The following is a 20,760-nucleotide window of genomic DNA, read 5'->3' as shown; positions in this document are numbered from 1 at the left end:
TCTTGCTAGAAAAAAAAAAAAGAAATGCTTTATATTGAAAACAAGACCAAAATATCGCGACCAGCACCTGCCCACTGTAATATTTCCATAAACTTGATCGCATTACTAACCAAACCCAACAAGCCCAAAACGTGTATAATAAGTGGACATGGCAACACACCAAGAGCGCCCTCTGCATAGCATCCTTAAGGCCAGTTCACACCAAGGACAGTAACTATAAAGATAACGATATAGTTCTCAATATTTAAGAAAACAGCTAAAACGATAACGACACAGAGAAACGATACACTCTAAAAAATGCTGGGTTGTTTCAACCCTATTTGGGGTCAAATATGGACAAACCCAAACGTTGGATTAAAAATGCAATTTAAAAAATGAACCCAATGGCTGGGTTTGTCCATATTTGACCCAAAATTGGGTTGAAACAAGCCAGCATTTTTTAGAGTGTATCATTGGAATCACTTTTCAGAACGATTTTATCCAACTGAGGAACGATAAAAACATTGAAAGCCAATCAGAATCCATCCTGCTGTAACGAGCTCGAGCATTTAAAGTGACAGGCGAGCACACGCTTAGAATAAACAGAGCGATATCGTCCGCTCGTGTGGACGCTAATATAGTTCCCTATCAGTCAGTCACGCTCGACGTTACTTCAGAATTAAAACAACAAATTGAGATCTTGTCTGTGAGCGACGATATATATTATATAATCTGATTTAGATTCTGTTATATATTTTCTTTTCAGGGACGGTGTTTTGTAGGGTTTACCTGCCCTTTTCTTTGAAATCACGTTCGTTCTGTTTTGTTAGTGTATTGAGGGTAATTTGCTTGATTTTGATTTGGATACATTGGATACCTACTGATGAAGGACACGATACAGCCAATATAAAGTCAGGGTTTCATCATGTCTCGATTCTCCCTCGACACAGACCATTCCTGTGCTTTGCGTTCGAGGGTTAAGCATATCAGTACAAAGTCCTCCCCTGCGGGCTGTCCCTGTCGCCTCGTGTCTTCACAAACGTTCTGGATGCGGCCCTTGTTCCTATATATGGTTATCGTTGTTGGTGTGAACGGGCCTTTACAAACATAAACAAAACATGACGCCTCAGGAGATTGTGGTACAGTTAAAATAGCAGGACATAACGAGTCTTTGGTCGCTGTAACATTACATTAGTCAAATTACTTTTGTTTTACTATTTAAATGCGGCTCTCACTCCTGAAAATTTACAGTGTGTATGTGGCCAATGTTTTACATGTATCTGAAATTCTAAAGACGTGGTTGTTGTTGGATGTAATCAAGTGCCTGAATGATATCAATTTTTTTTTATGCATTTCAATGCATGTTTTCTTTAAATGATTTGTAGGCAAATACCAGAAATTTAAATATCATTATAAAATGGCTCTAAAAACACATAAAATCTAAGAGTGGCATTGCATTAGATAATAAAATATCAAACCACATGGGCCATGGCAACTGTAAACAAATGATTCTAGATCTTATCTTAGAGCCAGTGTTATTTTAGTATCCTTGATATACTTTATTTTACATATTTTTAAATTACATTTTATTTGAATGTTTTCTGTTTTAATTTTAAAGTTTTAGTAGCTTTGTTGTTTGTTTTATTACTATTAGTTTAGAGGTTTTTTTTCAGGTTTAGGTTTTACTTTTAGTTTATTTACTTTTAGTTTGATTTATGACTTATATTTAAACTATTTCAGTTGTTTATTTTATTTCTAATAATGAAAATAATGTTTTTTTTTATGCTTTTAGCTTTAGTTTCAGCTAACAATAACACTGCTCAGAGCTAACTTCACATTACTGAGCCGTTTTTGCAGATTTTTAGTGGATGTATAAACGAACTTCTTTTTGTGCTGCTTGGCTTGATTATTTAGTTATCTAATGCAAAGACATTCATAAATATTTGAGTGTGGCTTAAGTGTCAAAATACTTTTTGGAGTCACTGTAGAATTGCCAATTGTGGCATCCCTTTGTGCTACAGCCGGACTATGAAAGATCCACAGCGAAAGGAAACTGTAATGTCCCCAGCTAGACTGGAAACTACAGGGTGTTTTCATCAGCCGTTTGAAATGGTGAGTGTTAATTGTTTCAGTGATTGACAGAATGAATGCTCCGTCAGCGGACCGATTGAAAGCGAGAGTTCCTCGCTCCCGCCTCCCCGCTGCGAGATAAGAACCCTTCTCTCTCGCAGACACACGAGCATCTCCAGGTTCACCGCCACACATGGTCTGAATAGCTGGAGAGGCTCAGATGTGCCTTGCCTGGTCAGCTGTAAACAAACCGGATGGTGCTTTTCTGAAGGCTCCTGTTGAGAAGTGCTAGTCGCTGCGGTTGGATGACATGTGCAGGGGAAGAAGTAGAACAAAAGAGCCGGTCAGTACATGAGATCCGCAGCTCCTGTGCTAACGTCGGACTCTTTGGCCTCCTGAAAGGGGAACTGGATCCCAGCGAGGCGGATGAGCAAGATGTTGAGACCGTGCGTGAGGAAGGCGAGGAAGATGAGCCAGAAGGATCTGTCGTACCTCTCACTTTGGGTTTTGTAGACGAAGCTGACCTCGTTGAAGTTGAAGATGATCTCGGTCAGGTGATGCAGCTTGACCTCAGAGGAGAACAGAATAAGGACCAAGCAGCCACAGAAACCTGGCAGGAGAGAGAATAATACTGCTAAAAGCTGTTCTTTATGGAAGTCTGTTTCCACCACAGAATAAAAAAATGAAAAAGTAATTTTCTTGCAATTGCGAGTTTATATCTCACAATTCTGAGAGGAAATAAGTAAGAATTAAGAGTTTTTAAACTCATTATTTATAAACTCGGGATTGCGAGTATTAAACACAGAATTTCCTCTAGCTCAAACAGTAGAGCATTTGTGCTTGCAACCATAGATATCCATAATAAAGGCTAGATGTCTCGTCCGCGCTGCTGGCCAATGGAGGTCGACGTCCGCACCTGGCGGCCATCTTGTCACAGGCAGCTCGCTCAGTCGTAACATTGTGTTTTAATGGTGCATGTACTTTTTAAATAACCATTACTTGCTCAATTTTCTATCGGTTTTCAAACGGTTTGGTTTGTTATAAACGTCAGAGATGTAGTTATGACACTGCATACTTATGAATAATAAGTGTATAAATAATCATCCAGAATTATAGCCACGTTAATAACGTTTGTAACAAACCAAACCGTTTGTAAATCCGTCAAGATTTCAACGAGATAAGAGTATTTGTGTTCGTGCTGACCACTCATCTTACATCAGGTACCACAGAGCCCGCCAGAAAGCTTGCCTGTGACAAGATGGCCGCCGGTGATGACGATAGAGACTCCGCCGTAAGACATCTAGCCTTTATTATGGATATCTATGCTTGCAACGCCAAGGACATGGGTTCCATTCCCAGGGAAAGCAAGAACTGATAAGAATGTAAATGTGTACCTTGAAATGCAATGTAAGTCGCTTTGGATAAAAGCGTCTGCCAAATGCATAAATGTAAATGTAGTATTGTAAGATATAAACTCGAAATCATAAGATATAAAGTCACAATTATGAGAAAAAAAGTGTTCATTGTGAGAGATTTATTTTATTCTGTGGCAGAACAACGCTATCTCACGACCAATTCGTACGAATTCGTATGAGTGAGTAAAAGGTGGCTAATTCGTATGAATTCATACGATTTGTCTAAACCCACGTGATGCGTAGGTTTAGGGGCGGGGTCAGGGGTAGGTCATTCGTACGAATTCATACGAATTGGGAAACTCGTAAAATATGTACGATTTACCAAAAATCGTAAGAGTGAGGTCGTTTGAATTCGTACGAATTAGCCACCTTGTAAAATTCGTACGAATTGCCGTGAGATTGGGTTGGGCAGAAACAAGCTTCCCTAATTCTTAAAAGGTTAGTTCACCTAAAAATGAAAATTAGGTCATCATTCTCATGTTTTTGAGCTACAATGAATGTCAATGGGGTCCAAAACAACATTGGACTTTTATTGACTTCCATTGCACGGACAATGTATGTTGTTTTGTGTTTCCCTGAAAAAAGAAAGTCATATAGGCTTGTAATGTCATGAGTAAATGATTCATATTTGTGTGATCCATTTAAAGTCACCTTGAAATCAAAATGGACAATTCTTAATTTATTATGGAAAACTGCAATATTTATTATAAATGATTTATCCATGCACATCATTATTAATGTATCCTCGTAATGTTTAATCAAAAGCTTCCCCTCCCTCTTGCAGCTCATTTCTTCTCTTCTCTGATGATGTCACTCACACAGTGGCGGATTTAGCAAATTGGGGGCCCAAGGCGAAGGTAGTATGGGGCCCCCCATCCGATCTTTAAAAGAGAACGAAACTTTTTTTTTTTTTTTGAAAAATAAACCATTAAATGGCACTTTCTGGAGAGTTTTGTGCAAAGAAATATAGAAATAAAGTAGGTCTAGAAAGTCTTATATTTCTGTAATTCACACAGATCAAACACAAATATGCTGACTGAATAGATTGCTAGTTGAGAAACACTGGTTTAATTAATGTTTTTATGATGACTTTGTGAAAGGTTAACTAAACAGCATGAGCCGTCTTCCAGCTGGCCAGTAAGTTATTTGGCAAATTTCATTCATACAGATCTGTATTATGCTTTAGTTTTTGATAGTGTTATACATTTCTTACAGATAATCACAATGTTCATTGCGTTTGTCTTACCGAATGTGGTAGCTTTATGCAATTACAGTTTGTCTATAAGCTTTTTTTTATTAATGCCGACAGTAAAATGTTGCCAGATATTGCTACGAAAAACAAAACAAAATAATAATAATAATCCGAAATAAGTTCAAAGCTTGTGTTTTGGAAATAAGGTTAATATATCACTAACCCTAACATGCAACTTTCCACTTTAATAACTTCCTAAAGTGTCACATTAAATCAGAAAAACCGGTTACGACTACTGCCACCTCTTCATTAGGTGGATCTGGCAACACGGAGGCTGCACCCGCGCCCTCACTCACAGCGCGCTCTCAAGCCCCGTTCACTGCGCTAGCTTCTCGCAGCAACATCAATTTCAAACACTCATATGAGGTGGTTTAAACGGCTAATTAATCATTCAGAGAGCTTGACATTTTTTTTTTAATGTCAAAAAAATGACAGAGTTCAGGACCTCGGTCACCTAATAGCTTGCTACGACCATGGACTAGTAACATATCGTTAGCATTGTTGTCATTGTCAGCGGGCATCACAAAAAAGTTTGTTACCTTCTGCAATTTTTCTGCACCGCTTGGGTAAGCTTTGCTTCATTTTTACTCTTGTGTACTACTCTGTACACTCTGTACACTGTCTGTTAATCACTTATTTTTCTCCGTCAGTTTTTTTTTGGCGCATTACAGCCTTGTCACTTTCGCACGCAGAAAGTGAGATAATGTAATAGTCCAATGTAGTGAGGTGGGGGGCCCCCTCCTGTCTGCGACACTAATGATTTGATGCTTTTTTTCGCAAATGTTTTTTAGAAATATATAATTTGCGAAAAAAAAAAAAAAAGAAAAAGCTTAAGCATAATTTAATGGGGCATTTTGGGGGCCCCTAGGTAGCTCGGGGCCCAAGGCAATTGCCAACCTTTGCCTAATGGTTAAGTCCGCCCCTGCACTCACACGAGATCCACCAATAGCAAACCACGACCATCCAATCAATTCCTAATTGACAAAATCAAGTCCCGCCCTACATTTGTCCTTGTTCGAGAAGCCGTTTCACTACGTCACAATAAAGAAGAAAAGAAAATTACAACTTCCGTTTCATGCTGGCTTTAAATGAAAGAAGTCTCAGAGCCACCATCGTTGAGTTTAGCTGTATTCTTGAAGCTTGGGTTTTTACCACATCCCTTTACTGTAAAGGAACTTTGCTTAACTTGCCATTTATAAGTGCACTTTATCTGGCCAAGTATAAGAGATACTTTATCTGCATTTTACGGTGGCCGAGACAGCTCAACGCGCTGCAACTGAAGCAAACAGACAAAAACGCATGCAAATAGAAAAACACGCGTGCAAATAGAAAAACACGCGTGCAAATAGAAAAAAACACCAGCAAATTAAAAAAACATCTTCATCAGTTTCACAACACACGTGTGCTCCAAATAAGGAAACGCTCTGCAAAAGTTCACAACACAACCAAATACAGAAACGCGCTGCAAATAACACAGACCACAACGGAAATGTTTCCAGGGGAACCAAATAAGTGACGAACCCGGCTGAGACGTGCTTATTGCTCGTGAGCTTCCCTATGCCATACTCCCTTCGAAGGGCAGATTGCAGAGCCCTTTTGGAGTGAGCAAGGCTCTAGTGTGCTGTTAGGCAGCCGTGTGGAGCGCACTTGATGAAGGGAGCAACGAAAGACAACGTGGGATGTTCCCATGACAACGCAGCACGGTGTCCATCAGCTGGTCTTACGACAGAAATATGATGCTGTTAACATAACGGATGCAAATACATTTTTATTTTAGTTTACAAAAAAAAGCTTTTAAAATATGCGTTATATATCTGTCTCAACTTTAAAATTTTGGACCCTACATTACCTAACATTTCTTACGAAACTTTTCTTTATGAAAATGTAATAACATGAAACAATTTGTACAGTGTAACTGATGTATAGATAAATATCTTTCCTTCATGTTTTTCTTCTTTATCTTTTTTATTTATTTATTTTAGTTTCCAGCTCATTGTTCTTTTCTCATTTGTATTCTGATGACATTGAACATATTGTTAATACATTTTGTACATTGTATACAAGTTGTATGTCATAAAAAAAATTAATCTCTGTATGTTTTGCACAAACAAATAAATAAATAAACAAATAAATAAAGTATAATTTTAAGCTGTAAGCACCAGCACGCATAGATTTATGGATATCAATGCCGGCACGTCCCAGCCGGGTTCGTCACTTATTTGGTTCCCCTGGAAACATTTCCGTTGTGGTCTGTGTTATTTGCAGCGCGTTTATGTATTTGGTGGTGTTGTGAGTATTTGGAGCACACGTGTCTTGTGAAACTGATGAAGATGTTTTCTTAATTTGCAGGTGTTTTTTTTATTTGCACGTTTTTTTCTATTTGCATGCGTTTTATTTTATTTGCATGTGTTTTTTTCTATTTGCACGTGTTGTTTTCTATTTGCATGTGTTGTTTTCTATTTGCATGTGTTTTTTTCTATTTGCACGTGTTGTTTTCTATTTGCATGTGTTTTCTTCTATTTGCACGTGTTGTTTTCTTTTTGCATGTGTTTTCTTCTATTTGCACGTGTTGTTTTCTATTTGCATGTGTTCCCTTTCGAAGGGAACTCAACAATACGTCATCGACGTTATGGGGAACGCCTCAGGCGTGACAGGTGTCTGAAATCACTATCAAATCACGTCAATCACATTGACCGGCGACAGCCCGTGAATCATTAGCGTGAATGATTAACATGCGACCTGGAAGTATATAAGGGCGCCTTGCAAACATGACAAATCATCTTTTCGTCTTCAGGGACTGTTTTGTCTGTAACTGCTTTGAAAATCAGGTAATTATGAAATGCTTTCAGAAGTGTGCAGACCCGTGCTCAAGATATCTGAAGCCGGGTGACACACGCGAACTGTGCATTTTTCTGTTTGGGAAGGAAGACGCGCACAGGCAGTTCTCGAGGGAACTGCCTGTACAATTGTGATCGCGCCTGTCCCTCTTCTCGAGAGAAGAGGGTTCAGCGTCTGGATGTCACAGATTAAGCTCGCCGGTCGCCTTGAGAGGGGTGTAATCCTCTCAGACGATGCGGCGGCTGACGAGAAGCTGCAATTGGATGAAGTTTTTCAAAAAAAAAAAAAAAAGGGAAAACTTAGTCCGGCAGCAAGCGCTCTCCCGGACAAACAGGAGATGGCTGATGAGGGTGGTAATAATAAGATATTTTCCTGTATCTTCTCAGCCACCCTGCCCCGTGTATGCTGAGCTGGTTGGTATTATTGAACGCGCCGCGGGCAGGCTGCAGCTGCCGTGGCTGCTCGTTTGGGGAGAAATCGCTCGCGATGAGAGCGGTTTTTCCCCGGTCATAGAACCACCAGCTCAGGTGAGCCTTTCATTTCTTCCTGATCTCATACTGAGATCGAGAGGACATGGAAGAACCCATACTCTGCCTTATCCACCAACATCAGCGGGCTAGTCTCGCTGATGTTGAGAGGATAGGAGAGCGTGGGTATGCGTCGATGGGAAAACAATCGACACTGAGAGCTCAAACCCTGCCAGTTGAATGACAGAGCATACACGTCAGCGGGTCAGGCCGGTGCTAGCCTGCACATCATGGCGGTGTTGCAGGTACACCAGGCCGATCTGCTGGGGGATCTCGACCAGGGGGTGGGGCCCCTGAGGCGGTTACTGAGCTGCGCCGCAAATGAAAAATATATATATATATAGCTCTCCGGGGTGGCGACGATACTGGCCACGGAGAGACATTTGTGGTTGAACCTGGCCGATATCGGGAAGAAAGAGAAAGGCTTTCTCCTCGATTCGCTGGTTTCGCCCTCTGAGCTTTTCGGCACCTCCGTGTTGGCGGTGGTTGGAAAGTTCAGAGAGGCAAAGGCGCGCTCAGCTGTATCCAGGACATATATACCGCTGAGATCCGTGTCCACGCCCAGACAGATGGGAGGGCCTGGCCTATCATGGTCCGAGGACCTTAGATGAGGCCAGAGAGCCAGTGTCACCTCTCGTGCGCCTCCTCCGTGGAGTAGTAGGTCGCAGAGGAGGTGCGACTCCCGCAAGAAGAGGGATCTGAGGGAGGTGATCCGCCACAAACGCACGTTGCGTCGGTCATGGATCATCTTCCCTGAGGGCGTGATTTATATCTTAGCCCTTTCCTCTCTTCCCCGACTCCCCAGGCGCTTCTTACATCAGGCCTGAGGCTGGGCTCATGGTTAGAACAATGTTCTGATGGCCCGCCTCGGCTTGGTTAGTGAGAGTGCCTCTTTCAGGTATGTAAAGGTGGTAGACCCCATGTTCATGAAGAACTGTCTGGTGAGTCTTCACTTCGCACGCCGCAGGTGAGCTGCTGGTCTTTCAAAGAGTATTTTTTGTGATTCAAAAATAATATTTTTCTCTTTACAGACTTCGTTCCCTGTATAGAGTTATGGGGCCATGTCAAGGTAATAAGGTAAGAGAACTTTTTTGGATTATCAGGGCCCTGAAGTTCCCCGTTAGGTGGCCAGAACGATAACTGTGTTAGCCTTCGGGCTATTAGCCACCTCAGGGTAGAGTAGTTGGTCTCTCTCTGATAGAATGTTTTACTTAGAGTGTTGACTGACGCTAGAGCTTCAGATAGATCTTATGTCCGGCCCATGGGACCGTTTTGACTTTTCTGAGTATTTCGCCCCTTGAGCTCTGTTGAGTTTTCATTAGGTTGAGCGTTCTGCAGCCCTTTGTATGGAATAATACAGACTATATTCTTTAGTAGGCTGTGGCTCCTCTGAGCCCTCAGATAGATCTATGCTTACAGGTTGGCCCTCACCAGGGCCGCCTCTGTAGCTGGCCTAGGCTGTGCCAGGGATATTAGAGGCGTTCTGCTAAAATTAGCATTTCTTCCTCTGACCCTTCACTTTGTGAATGTAGGTTTTTGGCATCCCTGTATAATCAGCCTCCTCCCATGGGAGTCGTTAGGCCAAGGCCCGCCCCCTTCTCTGCATTCTGGGGTGACTAGAGTAATGCAGCGTGGTGCAGAGGATGGTTTATAAGGACATGGTAGGCCTCAGTTAGGCCTCCGTGGTATATAAGTCCTTTTGAGCAGGGTTAGGCCGTCTTTCGCTTCACGAAGAAGACTGAGTCTCCTGCCCGACCTTGCCGTGCAGAACTGGCCTACGGATTTAGGCCGCCAGTATGGGCTCACTTACCTCGCTGAGCTACTGCTCGAGCGCCGGGTTGTAGGTGGTTGGCTTTCATTCAAGCCCCACTCCCCTAGGTTGGGCACAGATACATTTCTGTCACCCCTAGAGCCGTTGGCAGGCCCGCCCCCTGGTAACCTCAGGGTGAGGTGTGAGTATTCCCCTGTGATTCAGGGTAGGTCTGAGTACTTCACTCCCAGTTCTGTTTATCCTACCTCGCACCACTATGGCTCGGGTTGAGTATGAAGTAAGCCTTCACTTCTTCTCTGGTCGAAGTACGCTCCCCTGTAGCCAGAGCATTGCCCTGAGCTGACGCCCATGCATAGATGGTAGGCCCCTGACTAACTGGGGCCTCCGTTGAGGCAGAGTGGCGTATGTTGTACTCCCCTTGTTTAAGGGTGCTAAGCTCTCTTGCTGAGTACACTGCCATGGGCAATGTGATTAGGCACCAGGATGCTGTAGGCGCTGTGTAAACAGCTTATCTGCCAACGAAGGCTGCGCCATCAGGTAGTAGGCCTCAGCAGGCCTCCTTGTACGGGCAGCCCCCGAGAGGGCGCTGTAGGCCAGCTTACTTCTCGTGGTTGGCCTTGGTGGTTCGGGCAGTTGACTCACCGAGGTGTAGTAGGCCTTAAACAGGCCTCCTAGGAGGTGAGTCCCAACATTGTGGGACATACTCTGTAGCCGCTACCAGGTAGTTAGCCGTATTAGGCCTCCTGTGGGTGGGCCCAATAGTTATGTTGGTGTAGTGTGCTTCCCAACAGTGTTCCTTTGTAGCAGAATTGACTTGCTATCAGCTAGTAGGCCCAACCAGGCCTCCCTGAAAGGCGAGTCCCCAGCTGGTTGGCCTTAGCAGGCCGCCTTGGAACTGTCACCCGAACTCAGCTACCAGTTGCTATCAGGTAGTAGGCCACTCAGGCCTCCCTGAAGGTGAATTCCCACTTAAGATGGTTATCAGGTAGTAGGCCTCACCGGCCTCCTTGAAATACGAATCCTCACCGACATTGGCTATCAGGTAGTAGGCCTCACCAGGCCTCCCTGGAGACAAGCCCAAGGACAGACAACTGGACAGCTAGCCTGACTTTCTATCGGGTAGCAGGAAAAGCTCCCAGATATTATGGCTGTCAGGTAGTAGGCCTCACCAGGCCTCCCTGAAGACGAGTTCCCACATGCTGTGATTATCAGGTAGTAGGCCTCACCAGGCCTCCCTGAGGGTGAGTTCTGCACGTACTATCATTATCGGGTAGTAGGCCTCTCTAGGCCTCCCTGTAGGTGACCACATACTATTGCTATCAGGTAGTAGGCCTCACCAGGCCTCCTTGTGAGTGGTTCCCTAGCGGTGCTGGGTTCAGGAAGCTAGTGGCCTCTTGCTATCATTTCAGCTGGCCTTATCAGGCAGCTGCTGAAGGCGAGCTTGCGCCCTGGCTCGACTAAAGTGTTCATTCTCTGCTACTGGTTCCCTCTCGGAACCTCTTTCCTGCCTACAGCCTGGTTTTGCCTACCAGGGGGACCATATGCTCCCCTCATTGAGGGTCACTGTGAGCACGCGGACTCCTGAGTCTGGTCAGACGGTCGTAGGCCTCTCGTGAGGCCTCCCAGTTAGATCAGTCCTTAGGCCTTCACAGGCCTCCTCAGTGTTTTGAAACACAGACACTGGGTTGATCCGTGGATCGAGTAGAGAAACTCCCCTCGCTAGCAAGGGTTGGAAAGCACTATGCTGAGTCATACTCTCCGGGATATCCCGTCTCTGAGATCCGGGCCGAGTGGTTCACTGCCAGCGTCGCAGTCCCTCGGGTTGGATGCCTTACTTAAGGCTTTTTTCCAGAGGCTCTGTCTTCGGACAGACAGGAAGTGGCCAGACTAAGTGTCTATGTATCTGACGCCAGGTCAGGCCGTCCTGGTGGCATATCGGGGTGAGTACGTTCCCCTGAATAGTGACTGGCTGGGGTTCCTTCGGATTCCCTAGCCACATTCCCTAGAAGGGGCCCCTTCTAATTGAAGTTGTGGTCCTAGGCCTTTGAGCAGGCCCAGGTAGGCTTTCATTTAACTATGTTTATGGAGGTTTTCCTGTTAGGCTTATAGCTTGGGCTATGACCGTAGGGAATGCTGTCACTGACAGCCCAGTGTGACCTGAGGGTGAGTGGTTCTAGCATTTCATTTGAATTTGCTGGTTCGGACAGTTGTCACTGCCTGAGGGCATGCACTCCCCTCAGCATGGCGGCGTGGGTATATCGTTCCCCATAACGTCGATGACGTATTGTTGAGTTCCCTTCGAAAGGGAACGTCTCAGGTTACAAATGTAACCTTTGTTCCCTGAGAACAGGGAACGAGACAATACGTCTCCCTGCCATGCCTCGGGGCTTGCCTGCCGTACAGTCCCTTCAGACGATAAGGTGATTTGTCATGTTTGCAAGGCGCCCTTATATACTTCCAGGTCGCATGTTAATCATTCACGCTAATGATTCACGGGCTGTCGCCGGTCAATGTGATTGACGTGATTTGATAGTGATTTCAGACACCTGTCACGCCTGAGGCGTTCCCCATAACGTCGATGACGTATTGTCTCGTTCCCTGTTCTCAGGGAACAAAGGTTACATTTGTAACCTGAGACGTTTTCTTCAGTTGCAGCGCGTTGAGCTCTCTCGGCCACCGTAACATTTAGCCTTTTATTAGAGCCTTCAATTACAGCCCAAAACAACAGTTCGGTCTGTTCTTTTTCATTCAATGCTAGTGATTTATACTGCCAGTCTCCAAAAAGGGCAGAAAAGTACCTTAAAGGTGCCCTAGAATGTTTTTTTAAATTATTTTATAATGTTTCCTGGGTTACCCTTATAATGTTAGTATGTTTTTAAGATCAAAAATAGTCCTAATTTAGAAATAAAAGGCATTTTTCCTAGCCTGATTTTAGCCTCTGATTTGAACACTCTGTTTGAAGGGGCGTGTCTGCTGTGAGAACCGGCCTCTGCTGTGATTGGCTGACATGCTTGCATATGAAATTGCTATGTACATGTGAAACTCTCTCGAATACTTTTACTACAGATATTATACGTTTTTACAGCTATCGAGATTAACGAATCGTGAGATGTTTTTAAAGTATTTAGATCTATTCCCATCACAAAATGTTGCCGTGATGAGCATTGAGCAGATGACAGTCTGTTGATCGCGGACTGAAGATCTAATCATTGCAAAGCAGTTTCTGCACTCTCTCTAAATGCTTTCACCAATGCAAACACGATGATGTAAATACAGTAAGAGCTTCGTTGTGCAGTAACGTGCGTCATTGATTTCATAACGAGTTTGGCAAGTGTCCAGATAAACTCACGGTGTGTGGAAAGATTGTTCTTTGATCGCTTTCTGTATATATTTTATTCACTATAAAAAAAGTTTGTTTTCATCCAACTAAAAAAAACGATGTGAAGTTGATATTTTAGTCACTGGTTTGACTTACTGATGCATAAACAGTATTGAATGATTTTGAGAGAAAGATTACCTGTCTGAACTTAAACAATTACACATCAGAAAGTGTTGCTTGGTAGCTCGATCCGAGGCCAGCTCTGTATTGGCCCAAGTTGAGGAAACCGTCGTCGGTGAAATGTTTGGAAATTTCAAGAGAAAATAAAATTAATTGTTTCTTCAGAGGCTCGGATGAAGGAACTAAAAAATACTTTTGTGTTCATGTGTACATCCACACTGAGCAACTGCCATGCTTCAGCTGCGCAGATCCGCCCTCCGCCTGGCATTGAGGGCTGGCATATGCAAATCTTCGGAGTCGTACATATTAATGATCCCGACTATTGCGTCACAGTCGGTATTATGTGGAGATTCGCCTGTTTTTCAGGGGTGTTTTTTAAAAACGAGATTTAAATAAGAAGGAGAAAACAATGGTGTTTGAGACTCACTGTATGTCATGTCCATGTACTGAACTCTTGTTATTTAACTATGCCAACATAAATTCAATTTCACATTCTACACAGCAAAATCCCCAGTGTTAAATTAACACTCTGAGTGTGGACTCATATAAACACTGAAGCAGTGTTAAAGTTAACACTGAAGCAGTGTTAAAGTTAATGAGATAATTGAGTGAATAATTGAGGGATGATTGAGCATCATTGAAGACAGCTGATGATAACAAGCAGAATCACTGAAGGAGAAAACCGTAATTTTAAGTCACCATTATGGTGATCAGTATTTGCTTTAGTTGGGCTCTCGGCCCTTTAATCATTAACTTCAGATTTTGTTTGGCTGCTGTACGTGAGTTATAACAGCCAGATGAACATATAGAAAAGGTGATCTGATTGTGTTGGTTGTGTTTTAACATAATAATTATTTCACAATCATTTGACCTGAATTACTGAACACATATAGAGCCCAAATTAGGTTTACTTTATCAATTATAGCAGCACTATTCTTGCACAGCATAGTGTTTTAAACTTTTACAAAGTAATCCACAGAAATTCATTTTATACACGTCTCATATACAAAAAAAAAAAAATTCATTTATTTGATACAGTTTTTAGACATCAAGAATCAGCCTGTGAATCTCAACAATGGTGACAATTATTAAAGCATGTTGCAGTGCATTCTGGGTGCCACCAATAAAAACTCATTCATGGCTCCAATCATGCATTGCTGCATGAATAAATAATGAGCTTATGTTCAGAAGTGATCGGTTTGTCACCATTGCTGAGATTCATATGCTAATTCTTGATGTCTGTGTGTGCCAACATAAATAATTTTTGACGTTTTTTTTTTTGTTGATCATTTGGTTTCATTGAAAAGGCTAAAAATATGATGCCATACAAGGACAGTGCTGCTATAATTAATAAAGTAAACCTAATTCAGAAATTGGCCTATATATGAGTTCAGTGACTCAGGTCAAATGATTGTGAAATAATGATTATGTTAAAACACAACCAACACCATCAGATCACCTTTTCTATATGTTCATCTGGCTGTTATAATTCACGTACAGCAGCCAAACAAAATCTGAAGTTAATGATTAAAGGGTCAAGAGCCCAACTAAAGCAAATACTGATCACCATAATGGTGACTTAAAATTACGGTTTTCTCCTTCAGTGATTCTGCTTGTTATCATCAGGTGTCTTCAATGATGCTCAATCATCCCTCAATTATTCACTTAATTATCTCATTAACTTTAACACTGCTTCAGTGTTAACTTTAACACTGCTTCAGTGTTTATATGAGTCCACACTCAGAGTGTTAATTTAACACTGGGGATTTTGCTGTGTAGGGCACCTTTAAGAAGTTCATATGACTAACACAGATAAGTCTTGTGAAGAATAGTCCAAATCATTACTTACTGAAAGTCTTGCCCTTTGGAGTTGCTATTTAATGCTTTTAATGATCAGTCATGAGACACACAGACGCGGAACAAATGACATTTACCGTCATTGATGTCTTGGTGCAACATATTTAAATGCACACAAGGTTTTCAGTACAATTACTTCACTACACTATTGACAACCGACAACGGATATTTTTTGCCTGCAGAATTTCGCTAACGAAACCAAACCATTACGGTACCTTTTGACCCTTTTGGAACTCAAAGGTAGAAATCATCATCCACTTTCATTGCATGGAAAACAGTAGCCAATATATTCAACCACACATCTCCTTTTGTTAACTTCATGGACAAAGGGTTTAGAAAAACACAAGGGTGAGGAAATCATAACAGAATTTAAATAATATTAACATTTCACAAATTATTTAATTAAAAGAGGTACTGAATGGGTTCAAATTATACTTTGAATGGAATATACACTCAACTAAAGGATTATTAGGAACACTTGTTCAATTTCTCATTAATGCAATTATCTAATCAACCAATCACATGGCAGTTGCGTCAATGCATTTAGGGGTGTGGTCCTGGTCAAGACAATCTCCTGAACTCCAAACTGAATGTCAGAATGGGAAAGAAAGGCGATTTAAGCAATTTTGAGCATGGCATGGTTCTTGGTGCCAGACGGGCCGGTCTGAGTATTTCACAATCTGCTCAGTTACTGGGATTTTCACGCACAACCATTTCTAGAGTTTACAAAGAATGGTGTGAAAAGGGAAAAACATCCAGTATGCGGCAGTCCTGTGGGCGAAAATGCCTTGTTGATGCTAGAGGTCAGAGGAGAATGGGCAGACTGATTCAAGCTGATAGAAGAGCAACTTTGACTGAAATAACCACTCGTTACAACCGAGGTATGCAGCAAAGCATTTGTGAAGCCACAACACAGCAGAAGACCCCACCGGGTACCACTCATCTCCACTACAAATGGGAAAAAGAGGCTACAATTTGCAAGACCTCACCAAAATTGGACAGTTGAAGACTGGAAAAATGTTGCATGGTCTGATGAGTCTCGATTTCTGTTGAGACATTCAGATGGTAGAGTCGGAATTTGGCGTAAACAGAATGAGAACATGGATCCATCATGCCTTGTTACCACTGTGCAGGCTGGTGGTGGTGGTGTAATGGTGTGGGGGATGTTTTCTTGGCACACTTCTGGCCCCTTAGTGCCAATTGGGCATCATTTAAATGCCACGATGCCATGGTGGCCATAAAGGGATGGACATGGTCAGAAACAATGCTACCTTAGCATTGTTTCTGACCATGTCCATCCCTTTATGGCCACCATGTACCCATCCTCTGATGGCTACTTCCAGCAAGATAACGCACCATGTCACAAAGCTCGAATCATTTCAAATTGGTTTCTTGAACATGACAATGAGTACACTGTACTAAAATGGCCCTCATAGTCTCCAGATCTCAACCCAATAGAGCATCTTTGGGATGTGGTGGAACGGGAGCTTCGTGCCCTGGATGTGCATCCCAGAAATCTCCATCAACTGCAAGATGCTATCCTATCAATATGGGCCAACATTTCTAAAGAATGCTTTCAGCACCTTGTTGAATCAATGCCACGTAGAATTAAGGCAGTTCTGAAGGCGAAAGGGGGTCAAACACAGTATTAGTATGGTGTTCCTAATAATCCTTTAGGTGACTATATATATATGCTGTACACTACTTCAGAATTGCTATTAATCTCCAAAGTCTAACACAGTATTCTCTCTTCCCATCACTGCAGGTGATCCTGCTTTATTTTTGGACTTAATGGTTTAATTGTGTGGACAGGTAAAATGGCCTCCATCAGTACAAACACAACAGAGGCACCTGACACTAGAGATGGAGTGGAAATCTGGCCAGTTCCACCAAGCGCATTCATTTCCATCACTTTATTTATTTATGATGTCATTTATCAATTCTCTCTCGATGGTATAGCTGAGCTCACTTTCTCACTACTAACAGATAAACAATCGCAGAGGCTCGTTCCTGTCGTGGTTCAGTATAGACCCAGTGGATGTATGTGTGAAATATTCATCACATACTGTCTTCAGGATCTGGATTTTCTCTCAAGACAAAAGAATTCAAGCATCTATTGACCTGGTAAAAAAAAAAACTAAAAAAAAACTTTACATTGCTAATGACTTTCTAAATAAAATAAAAAAATGTGTAAATGGTGTAATTTAGTTTTATATTGTTTAATATTACATATTGTTTTTCTTATGAATTAAGTAAATGTTTAATGTTATTATATTTACTAATTAATTGTATTTACTAAATAAATGTATTTACTGTTTTTTTTTTTGTGTTGTTTTTTTATTGAAAAAGTTAAGGGAATCTGGCATCCCATGACGCTTACAAAGCATCCCGGGATGAACTTCATGGAGTTTGTTGAGAGAATGTCCAGAGTGAGAATCATGTGTGTGTGTGTCTTACAGGTTATCATGTTCCAGAGGTAAAGGCCCTGGGGTCCATGCAGCGTCTCATATGGGCTTCCGAAGGCATTGTAGAAGAAGAACCCACAGGACACCGAGGAGAAGACGATGAGCACTGCGCAGAAGAAGATGACGCTCACATGTAGACTGGCTGGAACCACGTCCATCAGGTCAGGAAAGACTACAGAGTAAAGAGATTTCTAGAGTTCAAACTGTAGGTGAGGGTAAGAATCATTATGATTCATACAGGAGTAAAATGTGCGGTGAGACAGTTTTTCATTTGTCATCATCGTCTACAATCTTAGAGACTGTTGCATGTGTTTCCTTTTGAGTGATCATTATAAGATTCAGTGAAATTTTCACTCAGAAATTGCAAGTAAATTTCACAAATAATTACAAAGAATTTGCAGGTGAAACAACGAATTAAACATGACATTTTGAAGTAGAAAGACTTAAATTTGTATTCACATTTTTTCATATGTGGAAAACTAAAACATTTCTTAAAGTTATTTTTTACAGTTTGAGTGTGTATGAAATGAAAATGATTCAAAGTAATCTCTGTTAATTTAATATTAGCAGTATTATCTTTTTAATATTATTGTGGGATGCTTGGACATGTGTCAAGGAATTATGCAGTTGATTAATTCGGTGTTTGTGTCGATATGTAAGAATTTATTTATGGGATAAATTTATGGATATATGCAAAACCAGAGTCAAAGACAATTTACTCTCTGTGACAAACAGAATGGACAATAAAATTAAACTTTCTGTCCCCAATTTTTATGCGTCTCCTTGTGAGTAAAAAAAAATGTATAATGACAAAATTTTAAAGGTGCCAGTCATGGCCTAATGGTTAGAGAATTAGACTTGTAACCTGAAGGTTGCAGGTTCGATTCTCAATGCAAGCAGGAAATGACAAACACCCCACCAATCACTCCTTGGGTGCCACAGCAAAAATGGCTGCCCAGTGCTCCGGGTGTGTGCTCACGGTTTGCAGTGTGTTCACTACTCACTACTCCTAATGTGTGAGCACTAACTTGGATGGGTTAAATGCAGTGAGATATTCTGAGGTTGCCATACTTGGCTTTCACCTCACTTCACTTTTGTTCTGCTAAATGTTTGGCTCTGGTATCTGGGCCTTTTCCAGATCTCATTAGGAAAGAATGCTGTTGTACATGAAGTGTCATAAAAGATCCATCAGTTGAGCCCCATTCAATGAGACTAGTGCCTCCCAAAACTCAAAAAAACTGAAAAGCTACATATTACTTGGTTCTAAATGAATCAGATGTCTCTTAAAGCCGCCCCTTTGACTCTTACATTACAAGTACTTTCAATGGGATTTACTTGCTATGCATGTGTGATGACTTTTGGAGGATGCAGGAACGATTTTCCAAAGCATTAGGTTGATGACTGAAAAGGTGGTGTGTGTGTGTGTGTGTGTGTGTGTGTGTGTGTGTGTGTGTGTGTGTGTGTGTGTGTGTGGCCTGGTAAACCCTACATTGGTTTACACAGTTTATTTGGTCCCCATGAGAAAAACAGCGTGATGTTTTTTGAAAATGTAAAGTTTTTTGTGATGGCAAGAGTTAGATTTAGGGGAAAAAATTTGGCCTACAGTTTCTACAGTATAAAAATAAATATGAAAGTCCCCGTAAAACATGAAAACACAATGTGTGTGTGTGTGTGTGTGTGTGTGTGTGTGTGCGCGCGCGCGTGTGTGTGTGTGTGTGTGTATGCGCACACGTTCATTTAATTGTTTATTTTTGGTGGTGTTGTCTTTATACTGGGACAACTGATAGTTTATATAATTTGAAAGAGGTGTGTTACATGTCAGTGTCTTTCTTCTATAGCACACAAAAGGAGACAATTTGAATAATATATTGGTTGCTCTTTTCCAAGCTTTAATTTGGATCTTTTAAGGCTTCAAAAATAAAATAAAAATCATAAAGGTAGTCCATATAACCCATGCACTATATACCAGCCTTCTGATACCATATAATAACTTAAGGGGAGCCACATTCAAAAAGATATAAATGTCATTGCATTTGATACAAATTCACAAATAACAAAAAAAAAGTGGAACCTGCAAACAAATGATGCAAGAGCTTTTCTTATTATGTGCAACTGCAACCACAAAGACTTCCTTTGTTTTGTACAGCATATCTTTTGTTTTATGATTTACCAAATATTTGTGAATTGTTATAGGCTATAAAGGCATTGGTAGAATTTGAGAGTCCGAATACTTTTGAAGGCTCATGGCAATTTGTCTTGTATTGCATTGCAATGAGAACCCCTAAAGAACTCTTTGTATTTCTGGTGTGTTTTTTAGACTTTTACTGTCAGTATCTTGAGATGATTAAGTTACTCACAAGAGAAATAAAAGCGTCTGTCTCCCAGACCACACTGTTTCATCCCCTTCCCGTGGAAAAGCCCGTAGGTCGCGCTCCCGATGAATTTCTCCAGCTCTGCTCCCGACGCGTTGACGATCTGTGCGCCCGTCTGACACAGAACAGCCGCTTGAACCCAAAACTGAGTCCCCATCGCAGCTGCCACGACCAGGACACAGCCAAAGCAGAGCACCCCTGCGATGGAGAATATGATTTTCTTCTGACGGCTAGGCATTGTGTTTGGACACGGCGACGAGCACAGACTCAGTAATCAATGGATATCCACACGTCAATCTTCCCGTAATCCAGTATGGGGAAAGACATTGTGCTGTTGTCGACTTCCCCTCATGTCTAAAACATGAATGCTATAAAGTGACCTGAAATGCTCAAATACACATGTTGAGAGAGTAAAGTTGTATCCCAATGTCTTCTCTGGATAGTGTTACGCCAAGCGCGTTCACTGCACTCCGTCACCAAGCAACGGGGTTGAATGTCTCGCACCAGTGATCGGGCATGATGTGACCTTACACTGGATTGGTTACTGGATCAACATCTCTTTCGCCAATTAATAAAGCAATTTCACTGCTACAGTTGAACTTTAAATGTGGAGTTCATCGTGTGTGATATGATGGATGATTTAAGAGACTGTACATGGGTAAATTCATTTAGTTAAAATTAGTTCCCATAAACTAAAAATAAACAATAGTTCTAC

General features: G+C 41.8%; 1 protein-coding gene across 1 annotated transcript; it reads right to left on the bottom strand.

Annotated features, from left to right (window-relative positions):
* Positions 1 to 2,150: 2,150 nt before the first annotated feature.
* On the bottom strand, positions 2,151 to 20,558 carry clrn1 (clarin 1). The gene is made up of 3 exons (XM_056266022.1): positions 20,031 to 20,558; positions 17,666 to 17,845; positions 2,151 to 2,659 (listed from the first exon to the last, which is right to left on the bottom strand). Exons 1-3 carry the CDS (start codon positions 20,281 to 20,283, stop codon positions 2,394 to 2,396), a joined length of 699 nt encoding a protein of 232 aa, XP_056121997.1. The 5' UTR covers positions 20,284 to 20,558; the 3' UTR covers positions 2,151 to 2,393.
* Between the last annotated feature and the right edge of the window lie 202 nt (positions 20,559 to 20,760).

Source organism: Rhinichthys klamathensis, unplaced genomic scaffold, assembly GCF_029890125.1.
Source record: "Rhinichthys klamathensis goyatoka isolate OS25496 unplaced genomic scaffold, OSU_Roscu_1.1 h1tg000243l_1, whole genome shotgun sequence".
In the NCBI taxonomy this organism is placed as follows: domain Eukaryota; kingdom Metazoa; phylum Chordata; class Actinopteri; order Cypriniformes; family Leuciscidae; genus Rhinichthys; species Rhinichthys klamathensis.
This window is presented reverse-complemented; position numbering and strand designations above follow the sequence as displayed.